At 39.1% G+C, this 20,945-nt stretch overlaps 1 protein-coding gene across 1 annotated transcript in view; it reads right to left on the bottom strand.

Annotated features, from left to right (window-relative positions):
* Positions 1 to 4,702: 4,702 nt before the first annotated feature.
* Positions 4,703 to 20,945, bottom strand: part of NLRC4 (NLR family CARD domain containing 4) — a gene marked incomplete at both ends in the record, with an annotated part of 81,469 nt that continues 65,226 nt past the window's right edge. The window contains 1 exon segment of the mRNA XM_081998588.1: positions 4,703 to 4,821. Within this exon segment, the coding sequence (XP_081854714.1) occupies positions 4,703 to 4,821 (119 nt within the window).

Here is a 20,945-nt window from a genome sequence, read left to right on the forward strand (position 1 = left end):
CCTGCCTATGTTTCTCAAAAAAGTTTTGAAAATTAAAATTTTATAGCAGTTATAAAAATCACAACCACTTGCTCTCTCTTAGAAATAACAAAAAGATCATTAAAATCAGAACGTGTCTATGTGCCTATAAAGCTTACTGTAGGAAATCAAGAAAATTAGTTTTATATTTAGTTATGAATGCAGTAAGATCTGAAGCTCATCCTTAGTTCTACAAATAACATGTTCCAAATGTAGTAAAACCAAGTCCTCGTCTCTCTTGCTCATGAGGGAGCCTGGACTCATTTCATTGTTCTTGTGGAATGCAGCTGCTGTGTGAAGGTCCTGCTCACAGCTGGAGAGGCAATGGCTGGAGTTATTTCAGTACATGTTTGTTTGTAGACTAGGTCTTAAAAAGCTAAAACTGCATTAAGTTTCACAGTTATCAAGACCAATCTCCCCCATCATAGCTAGTGCCATGATATAAACCCTTTCATAGCTAGGTCAAACTCCATCTTAAACCCTTTGTTTCCACTGCTGCTGTTGTAACTCTAGAATTTCACTCTTTGGAGCAACATTCTCCTTGTTTTTCCAGTCTAAAATCATTAAGGGTGAGTTTGTACCCTTGTGCCAGTGCTGTCTTTTACCCTAAATAGCTTTTCCTTCTAGTGTTTACCCCTCTTCACCAGTGTATTTGTCGACAGCATTAATTTTCTCCCTTGATTTTCATTTTGCTAGACTAAACAAGCTGCTCTATTTAAATCTCTTAAAAGGCCTTTCAGTCCCTAATGATCCTTCCATCTTTTTTTTTGCAAACATTCCAGTTTAATTCATCTCTCCTGTACATAGATGATTATGCAGTTTCTCAAAAGTGATTTCACTAGTGGCTGGGCTTCCCAATTTGTTCTGGAAGAGCCTGCTAAAGTCTTGGGCCTTGATGAGCATTAGTGATTCCCTACATCCTGCATGAAATAAGGAGCCACTACAGACTTCAAAGCAGTGAAGTGAGAGGCTAGTGCTGACTTTTGTTGCTAAGTAGAAAGCCTCCCATGCAGTGAACCAGTTAGAGGCTACATTAGCATATGTGGTTTTATTCCAGGCTAAGTGTTATAGTAACATAGTTCTGAATTCCTGAACTTAGAGGTCACTGTGGTCAGGCCTACTTCTGAAAGGGAAGTCCAGCCTTAGGCATAAGAAGGCATCATTTGGGTACCTAATAGCACTGAAACGCTTGAAAGAACCTAAAAGTTGTTGAGCACTTGTGGGAATTAGATGTTTTTACACAGTACTTCCTTCTTCTTGCTACAAGGCCATCTCTGTGTCAACCCCGACTTCCAGCTGGTTGTTCCCAAAGCAGTGGTTGATTTTGCTTTGATAGAGAGCTGGAGAGTCGTGCCATGTGCATTTGAAAGGAAGACACTGTAGACCTGGATACTATCCACCCACTATTAGTACTGTATGCTGCCTTGCCTCCCACCCTCCTGCACCGTGACCCAGACTGTAGCAGAAAAACAGCTGGTTCTCTGCAGGTCTGTTACGGAGCACAGAGCTGTTGTCACCAGTAAATCCTTGTGAAGTAAAAGCATGCACCTGAGCTGCATCCCTCCTGCACATTTGTGGTGACAAGAAATCTCAGCGAGTTTTCATGCAGTTTCCATCTCATTCCTTATTGATAAGGTGTTGTGGGGTCCCACAGATCTGGGAAGGCTGGTATCTGATAGAGCTGAACCACCACTGAGGGTCATCCTTAGGACTGGGGGAAATGAAAGCATACCACAGAGGTAGCTCTCAGCCCTTCTAGAAACACTGGCTATGAATATATTTTGTGGACATGATTCTCATTTTCTGAGAAAATTTCTCATTTTTTCATGCCATTATGAAAATCCATCCTGAGTGCGTCTAGACAGATTTACTTGCAAGATCTGATGAAAACTTCGTGTCATTTAAAGTAATGGCAAAACTCCTTTTGACTTTCCTGGGGCTCAGATGGCCTTGATGTTAACCGTAAGGTATACTATCACAGCTTCTATTTGTTATCCTCTTTGGTAAAGCCAAAAATTCTGCACATGGATTATCTTTTAATAGATTTTAATAGCTGCAATGCAAATATTATTGCAGAGAAGCTGAATTATATCAATATGTGACAACTGAGCAAGAGATCCTCAGCTGCTGACAACTGTCACAGCTTAGCTGAAATCACATTATGTTAGCAAAGAATCTTCCTCACACATTTAAAATACAGGAATAGTGAAGGTGTTAGGAACTTTAAATGTGTGGGAAGCAACTTAATGATTCACTTTGTTTTAGTGCTGGGAAGCCCCAACTTCATGTATTGCAGAAGTTCTTCAGACTATGTTAGAGAAATTGAATAACATACTCAGAATGTAAAACTTACCAACTTTGAAAGAAATGAAGGCATTGTTGTATATTACTGGCTGCAAGCACAGACCCACAAGCAAAGAGTTAATGTGGAAAAATTACTGGAAACTCATATTTCAAATATGATACCTTCCAAAATAATTTCTACAAGCAGTAAGAATTAATGCATTGTGAACAAAACTGTTTTCACTATAAATCTTTAAAAAGGAAAAAGGTTCAGCACAAAAGGTCTGCATTTAAATCTCTGATGATTTAGGCTTTTTTAAGTGTTAAGAATTTATCAAGAAGCTCAAGGGTTTTCAGAAGAATAACTCCACGCTCACTTATTTTGAAGCAACTTTGGGTTTTTCCTTTTGTTCTCAATTTGTTCTAGTCGCATTCCTTCTGAGCGGGAAAAATAAGCCAAATATTTCTAAGATATAAATAGTTTAGGATGAGATGAGCAATTAAGTGAGAAGAAACCAGAGTTGACTGGTGATAGATCTAAGTGACATTACAATGAAATTTCATTCTTTCCTACTAGCTCAGCATTGAGGAGGTGATGATTTTATGCAACAATGCTCCATAAAAATACAATGTGTTGCAGAACATTATTATACCTTCCCCCAAAATAAAAAGTAACAACAAAAAAGAAATATGAAAATTACCTTTTAGTTTACAAAAGACGTGCAAACCTTGGCACATTATGTCATTTCAAGAGTTTTTCCAGGAGTTCTTGTTGCAGTTTTGGACCTTGGGAAACCAGCTACCCCCACACTAAATAAGCCTTACTTTTCTTTAGCTGTCACCAGCGCTCATTCACCTGCCTGCTTTGGAACCTGCTCCTTCTCAGCAGTAGGAATAGTAGCTGGTAAGGAGGAGGCACATTTTTCACACTTTGGCACCCTCTTTATTACACCTTTAGCATTTTGGTTTTCTTCCCTCAAAGTGTAAGAAAGCACACAAAGCAAAAGAACATCAAGAAATCAAATAGTTTATGCCTCCTGTTTACTCCAAAGTTAATAATGCTCACATTCCTTTAATAAAATAAGTAAATAGATGTAAATACATGTAAAATGTAAATGTAAAAACATGTACGTGCTTTGTTGAATTAATTGGTTATTTAGAGAAGTTATTTTAATCTCTTTTTAAAGAATTATAAGTAGACGATGATTGAAATTAAGCACATTGGCTCTACATTGTTTTGCCATACACCATTTTTACTTTTACTTCCCTGTAGACTGAGTATCAATGTGTCTACTATGGTGAAATAAAAGAGCTTAAATGGACTGAAAAGAAATAATTAAGGCTTCCTGGATCCTCTTTTGCCACACACCTACTTAACATGCTTAAATTTTCCTTCAATGCGAAAGATCTGTGTTATTGCTATTGCAAGCCACTTTACATCACTGATGGAGAGAATATTTTAAAGGATAAAGACCAAAAGGTGAACCCTAATTTAAAGGAGCAGGAACCAAGCAAAGAATGTAACATTCCGTTGTTACTGGGGAAGGGAGTCACATTCACTTCACCTGGTAGGAGAATGAAGCTCATTGATAAAAACTGTATGCCCTTCCTCCATATTGTCTAACAGTTTTGTAAAGTTAGGTTCAGGGAACAGGGGAAGGGCTTATTGTTTATTGTTCCTAGATGAGCCATAGATTGCTAGGGGAGCCTTATCTACACTGGTTTTACTGCTACAAGGTTTTACAGAATTTCTTGACTGCAAATGAACATGCTTATTCAAATACAGCTTATTCTGGAAGCTGTATTAGCTATTTCAGTGCAATGCATTTACCTATGGGTGTCCACCCAACAGCCTTTCCTGCATGTAACTATTTTGGTAAAACAGTACACTTCTAATCAAAACAGCAATAACAGTAAAACTTTTTAAAGTACATCAGATTTGAATGACCTTTTGATTCTCAATAGTCCCGCAGTGGAAACTTCTCTCTTTTCCTTTTTAGGAAAAGTTTGTCAAGATTAATTTATCTCATAGAAAGATCATCACAGGGAAACAATAGATTGGACAATAGAGGTCTTGCAACCTCAGTCACACAACTGATGTGAATGTCCAATCTATTGATATAAAAGTCAACGTGAAAAAACATAAAATTATCAAAACTGGGAATGCTGGAAGGTTAAATGTAAAAATAGTCATTTTAAGCTCTAAAACAAGGCAAATATTTGTGCTACTTAGAAGGACCATTGAAACTATTCAGTAACACCAGAGCACTATCTGGGGTAAAGTGAGCTCAGGTTCTTTCATAGAATCTCCTGTTATTGTACAAGAATACTGTTAGAGAACATACAGATGGTGCTAAGTTTAGAATGATTACCTGCTGAACTTGTAATGGAAGGATTATGCCTAGCTGGAGAGCTGTTCCTTGGGAAGTCTTGTGCTCTCCTTGGATTTCTGCTGGTAGTAAGGTATCATCTCCTTGCCATTCACAGCAACATTTTCCTTCTTCTCTGAAATGAAGGTGACTGCAAATGAAAGGGGAAAAATGGTGAGGTTACCAACTTCTGTCAGTAGGCACAAGTATAATAGTTGAAAAGGGCCTTGTAAGTGGGTTTCTGTGTTCTAACCTGACAAAGACTCCACAGCTTGTGCTTCTCTTTTGTCTTAGTAGCAGAAATATTGCATATATGTCAACTAGTCCATCCCACAGACTCACTGAAGCAAAAGTAGTCTCCTTAGCAACAGCTTTTGAGACACAAGGAGGAAATTCCCCAGTCTCTCTGACCTGGAGATTTGAACCCTCCCTCTGGGGACCAGCTGCCGTCTTTTGTCTCTAGCTTCATTTTTAAAACATTTTAGCTTTCATCTCTGTTTATATTGACAAAAAGAATCTGTATAAAATAAATGAGGAAAGTTCAGCTGTATAAACCTGCAGGCTGCCTCAGCAAGAGCCGGAAGCAACAACGCTGAAGATAGAAATCTTTAGCATATTCAATTAACATATAGAGACAAGTAAACTGGCATTATTGTTGTCTTCAGCAGTTCTTACTTCAAGGTGAAGTTCATACTTCAAGGTGAAGTATGTGCTTCCACATGGACAGACAGAAAAGGCCACTTTCTCTCGTCTGTGCAGACCTATAGTTTTATTGGACCTGACTTCAACACCAGTCCTGCAAATATTAACTCGTGTTTAATTTCAAATATATGAGAAATCTATTGATGTTAGCTGACATTTGTAAAACATTGCAAGATCAGGGTACCTGTAATATCTGTCTGTTACATCCATGACAACCTACTGCCACATGAGGCACTACATTAATATGCCAGTTCTTCTGCTGCTGGCTTTTTATGTGGAAAAAGTTAGTAGGTCATTGAATTACCAGTTTTCTGCAGCTGCAGTGCAAAAAGAGTCTGAGAAAGCAAGTGTAAATCAAAAAATTCACACTGTTGTGCTCTGGGAAAGCCTTCTAAGGAACAGGGCTGAATCCCACCTGTATCTATTCACTTGGCTCCTAGCTGGTAAAAAAGTAGTGGCATTAAGAGCTGTTGATGCTGCAGCTCATAGAAAAGCTCTAGTCCAAAGAACGTTGACAGGGTTGTGGTACTGGCTGAGTGACCAAACGGGCTGAGGGCACCTCCTAACAAAGCGTCAGGAGAAATTTTGATGCAGGGTCCTGGCTGTTACTTTTGCTGGGATTTCTCTCCATGTTGAACTGTCAGAAAAGGAACGATACACTATCTTTAGTCAATTTTGATGATGTATTGCACTGGCTGGCTTACATAGCAATGAGGAAGCCTGGCCCAGTGACAGGCTTGGTGGAAAGCTCTTGTGCATATACGTGTTTATACTCTGGTTTGCTTTCTGCCCCAACAAGTGACTGAGTGAGCGAGTGCCTAGGATCAAGTTTGTTTCCCTTGGTGCGAGCACAGCAGTAACATTCAATGTGCTTCTTGTCTCATTCTGCTATTGCTTCACTGCCTGAGAAGGCCTACAGAACATGCTAGTTTATGGACCTGCTTTTACCTCCATTTCTTCCTGCACTGTTATTCATGAGGTAGGAACACAAGGCGGCTTACGCAAATATTCCACTGTGTAAATCAGTCTGGCCCTAAAACTGAATGCTAAAATGCAACTTGTAAGCAAGCACATCTAAAACTGATATTGAGGTAGAATTACTGCTTTGCTCTAAAATGGTTTTGTTAAGAATGCAAACAAGCTAGTGTTAGTTTGAGACACTTATCTGTTACTTTATTTGTAAGAAAAAGAAAACATGCTAGTAGTGCTAGTAAACATCAAAGTTAAGTAATTTCGTAGGGTGATTATACAGTAGACTTCTGGAAACCTTCTGTCTACTGCAGCTCCTAGATATTAACACAAGCAACAGACTAAACATTTGTACCCTGTTTGTACTGCCAGCTGACAAATGAAGGTAATTAATGGGCAGCTATAAGGTGGAAGAATCTGGAAAATACCAAAACTTGTCATCATGAAATGCATAGCACTGATGCCAGGATATTGATTTAACTGCATTACTGTTGCTAAGTAATCTTGTATAGTTTTACATTATGTATTGATGTTTACAGCTTATTTCTTTCCTATTTCTTTTCTATCAAATTTCCCTCTGAAAATTTATTGCTATCTGGACATGAGACAAAAAAAATACCCCATATCAAATGCAGCTATTCAAGCCAACTTGTAATAGGACTTGACACTTCTCAGGGTTTTTTGGAGTTAGGTTTCAATTCCTTTTTTTTTTTTGTAGCATGGTTTTGCTAGTGGATAATTACAATGAATGCATTTAATGGAATTAAAATCAATGACATCTTTGTTTTTGCTCTTTGGGGAAATTGCCAGTATAGGCAAAAAAGATTTTTCAAATACTCTTTTGGAAGTGGCCAATACTACATGAAACTGGAAAGTGAAGATACATGACTGTATACCACTTGCATTACTCTGGGCTGATTACTTTCTCTAAAATCCATAGTCATGTAAGGTGAACTAACTGTATTTGGTCTTAACTGTAGAGTATCCTCCAAATTCACAGTTCACTGCGGGCCTCTCAGGGCATCTACTCTTTAGTGGAATCAGAGAAGGAACACTCCAGCTTCAGCTTTCAAGTCAACTTTGTTAGAAAATGTACTGCTTGTCTGGAAGGCTATCAGCCTACGGCTTGTTAGGTACAGAGGATGATAATCATGGTTTGTAGTAAAAAGGGATGGTTACAATGGTCTGGCCTGACCTGACCTCCTGTCTATCCTATCCAGCAATTTCCATGGTTACCCCAAAAACTTCACTAGAAAATATCTTTTTATAAAGACAGCCAATTCAAATTTAAAGAGTGCAAAAGATGCTGAGTTTTCCATGCCTGTGGTAAACTGCTCCAGTAGTTACATACCTTGGTGTTAAAAATATATTTTATTTCCTGTTTAAAATTTGCTGATTTGAACTTCAACCACTGCATTTTGCTATGCCTATGTCTTTGTACTAGAAACTCCTCAATCTACCTTCAGCACTGATAAAAACCATTCTGTTTGTGGGGTGGGAAGAGGAATAAGAGTAAATCCAAGTAGCAATGGATTGGCTCTCTCTAGTTTTCCAGGAAAGGCATCAAAAGATACGTTTCATTAGTTGCTAAATTTTATCACACCCAAGAGAGCTTTCCAAGATTATGTCAATATGAACACATTATTAGATCATCTTAATAGATTAATCCATATCCAGATTATAACACTTTCTTCTGCACAGCATGAAAACATGCTTTTATTTTGTGATTTTTAAGAAAAATACTCACATTCCACTTTAGAAAAGTTACAGGCATTTGTATGAGTGCATTGGTTTGCACAGGGGAAGCTAACATTAGCCTCTAGAAGGATGTTTCTGTGAACAAAACCTTGGGGATGTGCACATCTAGGCATTGTGGCAGGTTCTATTTTTAACTCATGAAAGGGGTTCAGGCTGCATTTCAGCCATTGTAGCATAATGGTAAAATCAGTTCCTAAATATTATAAAAGTAATTCCTCTCCTAGGGATTTTTTTATCTTAGAAAGGAGAAAACTCATTGCTGGTTGCCCTTGTGAGCAGCGAGAAGAGCAGTGATGGCTGCTTGAGCCAAGTCTCAAAATGGTGGCAGCACTCCATTGGCACATACCAGTGACTGAGGGGAAAGGCCTGACAATGCCAGGGTGATACACCTGGGTTTCACAGTTAAAATAAAACAAAGACTGAAATTCAATAAACTGTTCAAACATGGTCAAGAGGAGACTTAATCTCTCCTCCTTCCTCTTCCCACTCCGCCTGCTGCTGGCTGTGCACCTCCTTTCTTACCCCTGCTCTGGCACACTCTGGGCCCTGCTGTGATCTAATTTAACTCGTTAGTATGGCAGAGCCCTATTCAATTTTTCATTGTGGCTTTTTTTGCTGGTTTTTTTTCCATTTTAGCTAATGGAATTGGCACATAAGAAGGGCTCTGGCAAGTGCCAGCACCAGCCTGATGTTGAGGGGAGAGGAGGTGGGTGAGCGTGCACACCCCCTTTGGTGGCAGCGAGCTTTAGATCGGCCTGCTGTGCTTTTTGAAACCATACTCTTAAGTTTTAATCAGAGCGTAATAAATACACGCAATACCTTGAAATGAAGAGGCTTGTCATGGATCCAGAAGGCAGCAGGGCGTTGGGAGCCCGGAGGAGCTGGGGCTGCCTGAAGCACGAGATGGGGAGAGCAGAGGGTTTCTCTCAGGGTTCCCGCTCTTTCTGCGAGGTCGCTGTGTGTATCACTTGCCCCTCCCTGCGCACTGAGGCGAAGCAGAGGCAGCTCCGAAGGCCACTGAGGGGACGGCAGGGCCCCAGCAGCACAGCCAGGGGTGGCTGGCCCCAGGGCCCGGGGTGCAGCACCCTGGAGGGACCCTCATTCTCTGCCCCAGCCACTGAGACCTTGGGTGAAGGGCAGAGCCGGCCCAAATCTGAGGCTTTGCCCACTACAGAGAGCGAGCGGTGGCTGAAGGAAGAAAGGCAGCCCCAGACCTTGGCAACCTCAGGAAGAGAAGCAGGAGCTCTTGCGAGACACCACTGTGGTAAGAGTCTTAAAAAAAATTTTTTTTTAAAATTGCTTTGAATTTGCATTCTCTTTTCCTTCATCTGCTTTTGAATGCTGTCGATGCTTACCCACCCCTGGGGGCAGTGAGGGGAAAGCGTTGATCCTGAGGGACAGCCTGACAAGATGAAAGAAGGCCCTGCCACACAGCTCAGGGTCCCAAGCAGCAGGTCCCGCTGTGGTGCCGCTGGCCCGGCTGCCCCGGCAGGCCCAGGGGCTCCGATGCAGCCCTGTGTGGCATGGACGCCCCTTCAGCCCAGCCAAGGGCCCGCGCACGAGCTCCCCACCATGCCACACCCAGGCCTCGCCACTGCACCAGGGCCTGGCTGAGGTGTGACAGCAGCGAGAGCTGCATTTTACCCCAATACAATGATTTTTCGTATAGCAAAACCCCCAGATGTTTGTGGCGGGTGCACACATGCATCAGATCCGTGAATGGATGCTTGAAAGATGAACATGGTTCAGACCTCAGGAGTGGCAAGCTGACAGCCTTAACATCACGTAGAATCTGAGGTACTTTGTCAGCATGTCAGGGTTTTAATGATAGATTCAGCCACATCTGAAGAAATTTTAGAAACTGATTCAGATTTTTAGGTGGTTTTTTTTATTTTATGTCTATCACATTAACCTGCTGGCTAAAAAAATAGCAGTTCTTACAAGAAACACATAGTTGTATAACTTATAAATGACTCCAAAAAACATCCCATACTATACATGTAGCTATATTACAGAAAGACTGTCAAATTGTATTGTGAAAATAGAAATTATTTACCCAAATGGCAGTATGCTTTTCTGTGTGTCTTCTTGCTTCTGTTCTGTTGCTGTTGCATGCTTAAATTGAAGACCTGCATTCCTGGGCATTTTTTGTTTTGTCCCTACTCTCTTTTGCACTGTTACTTATTTTGTGTCTGTCTATTGTGCTCAATAACTTAATGTTTTTGAGGTAAAAACCTATATTATCATTCACCATTTCTTGATATTGTCATAATTCTATTACAAGGCATATTAAGATTGATTAATCATATTTAAAAGTGTCTATAACCAGAATTTTGTTGTAGCAGAGGAAAAATCCTAATTGTAATATCCTACATAAATACTTTGATCCAGTACAGTAGCTCGAAGTCACATGTAAAATGGTTGCTATTCAGTTGTGTGGATCTGGTAATGAAACAAACCATGAAAATAAAATTGACTAAAACCAGAAATGAGAGAGACAAGTATTCTTATGCCTGTTTACATAAGGCTGACAAAATGATACAGTTTTGCTTACAAACTTAAATCTTTACCCTTCCTTATGTCCTGACGTACTCAGTTCCCTTTTCACCAGGCTGCTGCTGCTCTCGTAATGCATGTTTCACTAGTATTTGCAAACCACCTCCATATAGTTTCTAACAATTTTTCAAAGTAGAAATACTGGAGCATTATACCTTAAATCCAGATTTATCTCTGTTAAATAAAAAATTAATATTATAAACCCAAGAGCTGCTGGTGCAGTAAAGATTTATTTTAAATGTCATTTTCAAAGCAGTGGCAATTTTTTATTTTCCAAATTGAAGGGTAAGTACATGATAACTTGAGGATGTTTTCTATTGTCAAAGTAATGACAGCACCCTTGGCTGGAGAGACACTGAAGAAAAAGGCCAGGTTGATGCTGAGTTGGGGCTGTTGTAGCGAATCAAACAACTCTGTGAGGTGTTGCCAGGCCTGCCTGAACAAGGCTCATGTGAACTTGGTTTTGCTTGGTAACCACAGGAGCTAAAAATTGTTCATTCTTTTCACTTGTTCAGTTATGTCCTCAGGCTTTGGAGTACATGTTTTCAAGATTTTCAGTCATGATGGATATAAAAATAAGGGAAAAAAATGTAAAAGTGCAGATATCACAATACAGTAAATGACTCCAGGACTTAGGGCTTAAAGCACACTTCATGTATGGAAAGACAATAAAAGTTATGAGAGTTGGAAGTGTTGATGAATAGTCTGTTCAATTCAAAATCTTTTGCAATGTCAGGAAAGACTGTCCATGTAATGCTCTTTACCTCTCTCTGTTCTTCATAGACATTATGGCTATCACCGGGTAGGTAATGTAGCATATGGCAGGGAAAAGGATTCTAAAGACACGTGGGTTGTAAATGGCTACTGCTTCTATGAAATGTTGCTACAGGAGCAGAACCGTACTCAAAGTCCTGCACGTACTTCAGTTTCTGAGCTGGGGCACAAATCATTTGTTGTGTGCATACTTACCAATGTTTCTGTAGCTTTTTCCATGTGCTGAGTGTGTCTCTAGGATACCTCATCTTTCACAGTCTGACATGAGTCTTAATTTACTATTCACTTGCTCTTCTAATTATTTGGAAAAAAAATATGGTTGTCAGCATAGTTATTTTAATGCTGTGTACTTCAATACTCATTCTTTGGTTTTAAAAGGTTCAGTAAATGATTTGAACCTTTGAAGTAGTCTGATTCCCATCTCAGATTTGTGCCTGTTTTTTCTTACATGTTCCATGAGTGCAGTGTGCAACAAAATGGAGAGACTATGATTTGTCTCTTGCCATTAGTTGGGTAAATAAAGGATAAAATTATTTGCAATCTAACCACTTTGTACACACCTGCATTTTAAACCACAGACACCTCTTCTCGTCAGGAAAATTTCTCAGCTGCAGCTTGTAGGATCTGCGGGAGGGAAGTAGGAAAAGGGTATAGCAGGGCATTTATCATGTCATGCCTGCCCTGCTTTTGTGTTCTTCTGTAGGAATCCACTACCCAGTGCTGGCAGAGATGGCTTTCTGTGCTGAGGGGACAGGGGATCTGGCCCAACATGACCATTCCTGTGCTTAAAGATTGAGAGCATTCTGGCCCTCAACAAGACATTTCACAATACCAGAATAAATACTGACTGCACAGTTGACCTGAAAGAGTTAAGTTTAATTTAGCTTCTTTTACAAACTGCTTCTTAAAGGCTTTTCTGTTTGCTCTTCTCCACTGGATCTTAAACAGAGACATTGAGTTGCTATGGAAAATAGTGAGCAAGCAATAACAAATGCTTCCTCACATAGAAGCAAAGCACCCTGTTAACCATCAGCCATGCAGATATGACCGAGAGTGGAAAAAAAAATATGGGCAAAAATATGAAACCAGTTCCAGCTTTCATTCTGTCCTCAAGTGAAATACAACCTCATTTTCTTCTTTCAGCACTGCACAGTGGCATTCATGTGATCCTGGAGAAGAGGGTCATTTGCTGATAGCAATTTCATTATTTGAGGATACCTGCCACAAGTCATGAGTATCAGTCTGAAACAAGAGAAATTTGAAAAGCCTCATCTGAGTTACACTTCACATATGCACATCTTATACTAAGCCAAAAAGAGTAAGGGATTTTTTCTTCTGTGATTTTCTTAGTCCCAAGAAATTTCTTCATGAGACATATGTGGGAATATAATACCCTCAATCCAGTCAAACTTTGTCTTGCCTCCAGACTCTGAAAGCATTGGAGAAATATAAATTAGAAAATTTTGACATTGGCCTTGATCTTTGTTTTGCCACCTAAGATGCTTTCCAGGATCAGGCTTGAAATTCAACACAACACCATTCTGTTGGAAGAAAGCAAAAGTTGCACAGTAGAGCTATTTTATTCTTTAAAATATGGCTGTTATAGCTTAAGTTTTTTTAAATGGTCACATAGGACCCAACCTATTTTTAAACAACTGAATCTTTTCATTCTAAAGTCTCTGCCTTTTTTCCATCTATCTGCAGTTTTCTTTTTATAATGTTCTTGACTAAGCAAAGTTAAAGTCAATACTCATACAGAGTACTGAAGTTGACATTGTAGGTCTTTGTTTCAAGAGGCAATTTGTGTTGTGACAGGCTAAGAACAGACCACAGTTACACTGTTGTTCTTATTGAAGACAAGCAAAACTAGGCCGAATTCTATGGGGCTTACTCAAGCAAAACTCCAAAAGAAACTTTGCCTCAGTTCATGTAAAAACAGTCCGAAATGGAGTTTAGCAATTCCATGTTTTTCACAGTGTACTCTACTCTAAAAAAATCACAGATCACCCTTTTTTTCAGCCACCATTCATACATGGTTCAAAAATGTCAAATCCAAATGTAATGCAACTTTAAAAACTCAGCTAAAAATATACATCAGAAATTCCTTCAGTATAAGGTTCCAATTATGTGTGAGTTGAAACCTAGTAAATTGAAGATTCCCCACTAGCTGAGATTAAGCTAATTTGTGTTAACAACGAATGGTGAATAAAATGGTCTGAAAAATGCTCACTGTCTTGTGAACTTAAGCTGCAGCAGCAATTGCATGACATCAGTCTCCCTCAATCAGCAACATATCTATTTGTCAAAAAAATTAAATCATAAAATCCAGAGTCTTTTGTTACATGTGTTTCCTTAGTCTTTTTTGAGTTCTAGATGCTCATGTAATGAGTAACTGACTTTCCTAATTTCTTTCTTCTGTCAGGAGGCAGCACTACTTTGTAAGGTGTGTGGTAATCCACCCATGCACCTAAACTTTTTATGGTAACTCATCCCCATTTCATCTACATTTTTCAAGAACTTTGATTTATTCAAAGAACACTTAGGCTGTATATGGAGCACAGCATCCACAACGCTTATTTTTTGTTTGATTTCTAGCTGCATTGCCTGAAGCAGATGAGGTCTTGGGATATGCTCATGATTATGTTTTGAGTCAGTATATGAAACAGGATTAATAAAAGACTTTAGTCACCACTCTGTCTGTAAACAGAAACGTTTCCCAGTGAGTGATTTAGACTAAGTTCAAGTTTATAAGCTTGACTCCTTTAATTCGGTTTCCTGCACGAGAAAAATAAATTAATCATCATTACTTACCAGGAAGGTAATGTACCTGCAACATAACAATGCAATCCTGCAGAGAAAGTAACATAGACTTCTCTGGACATCAAAAACATGCAATAATATTTTACTTGTCCCTTGGTAGGGAATCAAAGAGAGCCTTGGGTACTCCAGTTCAAACCACATCACAGCTGAAGTGTCCAAAGAGAATCTAAAGTTTCAGATTCAACCACTGCTATGTAAAACAATGCCACAGGAACATTCCCATGTCAAAACCACAATTTTTATAGCCAGCTGAATAGCTCTTTCAGGCAATGAGCAATCAGTTCAAATATATACCTTATTCCAACCAAAACAGAGATCCACTGTATATCTGTTCATGGAGAGTACTTAGCCGAGAGTCTAATCTCTAGAAATTGGCATAATTTGAAGGTACTCAAGAGAACAAACACTCAAATTACAGACTGTTAAAATAGGAAATATGCTGGAGTTGTGCTGGCACACTTTGTTGGACCCTTTTCCAGTTATGCTGCTGTCCAAATATAACTGCTTTGTGTATTAGTTTGAAAGTCATTAAGGGTCACGTTTTCTGTACATGAACTGAGATGACGGCTGCAGATCTAACTTGCACAAACAAAAATGACGGGAGGCCTCAAGAATATGCTCCCTAATCATGTGTATGGAAAGCTCTTCTATGGATATACCATGATGGCTGTAGGGACAGAGCTGGCTTTACATGGAGGAGGAGTAGAGATCAGATCTCTGTCTTCTGTTGATATCTTAAGCTGCTTCCTACTTTTCTTCCTTTTACAGCCTAATGCCTCAGGAGATTACCCTAGTTATCTCAAAAAACAGTTCAGCTCCAGATGGGGGCAAAGCAGGCCAAAATAATGGTAGTGTCCCCTTCAGTCCCTAGAAGAGCTGAGTGCATGTGAAGACAGCTCACATCCATAATAATTGATACAAGCTTGCTCCTTCTTGCTCTGCTCTCCTATTGCAAGGAGAAGATTTTCCAGACTGTGCAAAGCAGGGTTAATATCAAAGCACACCATGATTGATGGTTCTGTCCTCCAGTTTCCTGAGTTTTGCTCACAGCTGAATAGGGAAACATTTATTCTCAGGGTCCTTCCTCTGCAAAGCAACTGGAGTTCCTCTTTGCAACACTCTTCTGAATCACTAGAGTGGGCTCAAGCAGTCTATGGAGCTGAGAGTATCAAGGTGAGGGGAAAAAATAAGTTGACTTTGAAGTTCTGTGTTTTCCCCAAGACAAGCAAGAAGCAGCCCAGTTTCTCACTAGTAAATGTGATCACATTCTTCAGTACTGTGGGTTTTTTTTAAAAGATTATTTCTACCTGTCTCTTATGGTTTCTGAGGACTGATTTCACTGTGAGTGAGTTCACAACACCAGGAGTATCTTAGGAACCTACCCCCTGTGTTTAGACACCTGAATGCCTTGAAGAGAACCTGCCCTGAATAGAAAGAGCAAAAGATTTAACTTTATATACTTTAGCAGAAAACTGAAGAATCATCTCCCATCTAAAAATAATTTATTTTCTCAAATCTTCCTTAATAGTTTCCTGATCCCTTTTACCACAGAACATACAAGAACTTCAGTTTTAACTTACTGTGCTATCCTTTGTGAGGCTGAAAACAAAGGATATTTTTGCCCAGTTACACCAGTCTAATTGTGGACTTTCCTTACAGACATTACTATTATAGAATAACTTTTCAGTTAGCTGTTCTCAAAATGAATGAACTAAATCAAATAATGCTTTAAAAAATAAAACATACTATTTGCTCAGAAAGCATAAATTGTCTTTACATCAGTTTGAATTCACATCTCAGGCTGTACAGAAAATATACCTTTCTTGTATAGATAGGATCTCTGAAAGTAAATGTCAAGCAATGATAAAGAGTCTATTTTACTTTTAAAATCTCACAGTTTGGGGAAAGCCCGGTGAAAATGGTTAAAGACCTTGAACTTTGCTGACCAGCAGTATGCAGTTTCTGGTGGAAGTCCCATGGAAGGAAACAAATGTGTCCCTGTCCTTTGGGTACCAGGGGAGGAATTTACGGGCTGGCTTTCCTTTACATAAAGCTGTGCTCCCGATCCTCACACCAAAATATCTACTGCTAGAAAAAGCTGTTTGAGTGGTGTTGCAGTAATTTTGAATAATTCAGGCCTGCACATTCACCTGGACTCCAGAGAAATTTGAGGCTTGGAACTGGGACATTAGAGCTAAAATAACATAAATGGAATGACACGTGACCTTCCAGGATCTGGAAGTCTGCTGCCCTCCAGGTCCCTAGCTTATTCAGGAAATTATCTTTTTTATAATGTTGACATTCACATACACAAATGGAAATCTGTAATGTTTCCCGGACCTGACACTGAAACCCACACAAAAGGGAGCAGCAGGCTCAGAATGAAATGAAGTGCTAAAGGAAATAAGAATAATAATCTTGAATTTCATTTATTGTTCTTCTTTAAATCTTTGTATGGCAATGTTTCTATGAAAAGATTGAAGTTTAGTGTTTCACACATATTTAACACCTGGTTAAACATCATGTAAACCCATAGCAGTGGCCAAATACACCTCATTAAGGAAGACTTGTGACTACTGTCCTAATTAAGTCCCAGGCTTTTCTATGTACTATCGTGAATTGATTCTCTAAAAGCTTTTTCAATAAAGCATCTGTCCCAATTAAGTGTGTCCAAATTAACTGAAATACATTTTATTGAAATAACTACCTCCAGCTGTGATTCTTTATATAATTTGAAAATGTGTTTCTAATAACGCTGTTTGCAGGACAGCAGAGGGTAAATGTTTTTACAAAGTAAAACAAAAATATTGACAATGTAAAAGAGAATTCTTCTTGACACCTGTCAGTATTTGGTTCTGCAGCTGACATGTCCCCACCTTCTTTGACTTTATGTACTAACTCACTCTTGCCAGCATCTTGGCAACATTCTGGCTTCGTATCTTTTGTGGAGTGCTGCAGGCCAAGTATCTTTTACCTCCCTTCTTTCACCCCCAGAGGTCAGAAGTTCATTTGCATTGCTTTGCAGAAGCCTGCTTCAGTAACAATTCGTGAAACAAGGTTATGTTAAAGAAAGCAATGTTGTTTATATTAGAAACTAGAGAGAAGAATTAAATGAAACAAAAGTTGAACAGAACAAACTTTCCTGTATCTGGCAACTGTACAAAGTCCAGTTCACCAGGTTACAATCTTTTAGTTATTACTGATGTACTCAAGCACACTGGAAAAATGTATCAGTGCTTATCTGACCTTTCTTCTCATAATATGGTCCACAGATCTGTTACAACAGGAACTTCATCCAGCAGCAGCTTCAGGGAAGAACAGTTCTGGCAGTCATAAACAGCAGGAAAATGCTTCACCTTTTGAAGCTCTCTTCAGCTGAGAAAACTCTCCCTTGTTAGGATATTGAAATCCAATTTTTCTAAGTGGCAGGTTGTGTTAAATATATTTTGAGGACACAAAAAACAAGCAACTGTTTCGCCGACTGCAGAATATGGCTAATTCTACCCAGTGATGACAGCGTTTCCAAGCCTTTGTGTGGCAATTTCAGGTGCTATGTTATTCTTATGAACTGACGAAAGGAAATCTTTAGCTTAGCCCACACACACTTTCGCATTGCTCTTTATGGAAGCTCCGCTGATCTGTCACTGGGGAAATACCTTCCTCAGAGGAGAGAAACAGAACTATTCTTTGAATACAGTAATTCAAAATTAGGTATATTGTATTTAAGTATGTCTTCTGCAGCAAAAAAACCTGCTGCCATAGGGCAAGAAACTGCACAGGCTGAGGCTGGCTTATCAATGTGCAGAATTTGATGTGTCAGTTGGTACACTGTAGTCTTTAATACAAAAGGCAAAGATACTCTGCCTTCAGATTGCCATTGCTTTTAAAATTGGACTTTGATGCTTCACCTAGAATTTGATATTCCTTGAATTTCTTCAGCTGGTGACTGCCAGAAAGTTTGAAAAAAATTGGTTGTCTGAATTAAGAGTTTAATAGTTTGTCTTATTATAGAAATCTGTCAACTTCAGGTTCAAAAGCCTATCACACTGAAGAAAAACCAGTCACTCAGAAGCATAGATCACGGATGAGAAGTGCAAGGGCACCCATTGCAGTGTTTCTGTTTGCACATGGCTCAGAATCTGTTTGAAATTTTGCAGGAGTGAGGCTGGTGGAAAATTCTAGGAAATTCCTAGGAAATTCTTTAATACTGACACATGAATGAAACTGTTCAGAACAGGGAAATCCACCTCTAACACAGGGATGCATTCATGGAATATGTTCATGTTCGTGTTGATTATTAAATCAAACTGTCACATCCAGCACTGGTCTCCTATCCACTGGAGGAGCTGTGCGCTCTTTTTCCAGTGCATGTTCTCAGAATCTATTTGCAGCAATCTCTTCAAAATGTCTCATTTCCCACATGTGCCGATTGTGAGAGCACACGATACATAACCTGAACTGACAGGAGACAACAGCCATGCAGAGAAAAGTGTGAGATGATACACAGTGGAGGAATGGAAGGCCAGAAGTGAGAGCAAGGAAGAGCAGGGAAGAGCAGGCATGGTGGCCTTAAGACATCTTGAAAGAAGGGGGGAAAGTCCTGGAAGCAATGTCAGACAAGGAATGGGAAAGTGAAAACAGGTAATAGAAACTGTTCACTATATTTAGGGTAGAAAAGAGGGATTCAAAGACAATAGAACCAGGAAGAAAAGACATAGGAGACTGAGAGGGCTATGAAAGTGAGACTGGAAGTGGTATAATGGAAAACCACCATAGAAGAAGTAGAAGCAGCTGGGGGAGGTTAGATACTGAGGCAAACATCACTAAATATGAGGAATGTGTAAGGAAGGGAGAGTTTACTTGTGGCTTAAATTAACTGTTGATGAAAGCAAAAAGAAATGGAAACAGAGAATGAGGAAAATATTTGGGGAATAGGGAAAAGAAGGGATTTGAAGACTTTGGGACACAGGGAAGAAGAGAAGACAAGAAAGGATATTCTAATGCAGATGAGCATAGACAAAAAATAAAAAACCCAAAATAAGCCAAAAAAATTTTTCAAATACTTTCTTGTCTTCAGCCATCAAGGTAGGAGAAAGAGGTGAGGTGATCCATTGTTCACATATTCTTTCCTTTTGCAAAAGACTGTACACCATTTGCAAATTGCAGAAACAGCAGAGTAACTTTTACTACCACAATGCATGCTGCTGCAAAGCTAATCCTCTTCTGGATGCCCATGTTAATTCTTCCAGAGATGAATTTGTCATGCACAACTACATTGAAGGATTAATATAAATGCATCCAAATGTATTAGAAGATTTCCATTTATCCTCCCAATCAGCTCTAGATTAGTCCTGTAATTGTAGTGACTGACATTTGCTTTGTCTGAACCTTTCCACAGTAAACCACTCCTCCAAGAAACCATTCACCAAACTTACCTGAACACACATCAGTACTTATTGGCATGTTCATCTGAATTAAGAGACATAAGCACAACATAATCCTGGCTATGTAATGTAATCCTCAGTGTTACAGACAAAGAAGCTGACTTAGAAAGGCATTTGGGGACAAAGGTGTTTTACTGTAGCCTAGAGATTTAGGCAGATGTCTGTACTGTTTCTGATTATGATTTTTCCATCAGTTCCATCAGATTCATTGCCCCAGGAAAGTTACTTTGCATTTCAGGTTAGCGGGTATATTTTGATTTCTACAGATTTTATGGAATGCTGCGAATCTTTCCTAAATAGTAGCTTTATCCTGGAACAAGACAAAAAAATGCAACTTTTAAGTTAAGTAAGAGTAATGTTAGAGGGAGTGTTTCAAAAAAGAACTCTCTAAGGTTTCTGTATATTCACTGCCTATTCAAATCTCTCAAGCTTTCCCCATTGATTTTAAAAGGCATTGAATTAGACTGAAAGTTAAAGCCTGACTGAAGTGTTCAGGTAGAAACAATACGATGTAATCTGTGGACCACTGCATTCTCAACATTATGATCAGGCCACAGAAAATGTAGCATGAAACAGGTGCCAGACATTTTGGAGAAAACTGGTGCAGTTTCAGATTAGTTTGATGGAGCAGCCATTTCATGAATCAGTTAACCAGCTGCTCCCTCATGCATATTTCACTCATCTTAACAAAATTGTTCAAATATTCATAGAGTTTTCTACTACTCATACACAGAACCACACTTTCAAATGGTCATGCTTTTTATTTAATCCATTCTTCCTCCAGCTGTGCAAACATGTGAAACTCATTGCAGGATACTTACTATGTAGGAGGCCACAAAACGTGCAGCAAAGTTGCCTGGAACCTAATCTGTCCAAACACAGTAATATTATCTATAAAAAGTAATCTGTAAAATGAAAAATGGAAGAAGATGACTATAAACTGGGTGTAAGTATATGAACTATAAATTGGATTAGAGGGAAAACAGGCTCAAATTTCCCCTTTCCTCTCCTTACCAAGGTACACTGAACTCAGTGAGGTAACTCAAGGTAGAATTAAATAATTTAGTTCCTAAGTGAAGAATCAGATCTTATTGTTATTCATTCTTTCTAGATATGGAACACATTTACTTTTTCCCACTAGACTGTTTAGTAAACCACAGAGTTATCCAGTTAGTGATCAAACCTTAATGATATTACTTACATTCCAAAATAACCCCAGTCACTTTTGTGAACCACATTAATTTCAAATAAT

Source organism: Phaethon aethereus (assembly GCF_964289735.1).
Source record: "Phaethon aethereus genome assembly, chromosome: 3".
Taxonomy (NCBI): domain Eukaryota; kingdom Metazoa; phylum Chordata; class Aves; order Phaethontiformes; family Phaethontidae; genus Phaethon; species Phaethon aethereus.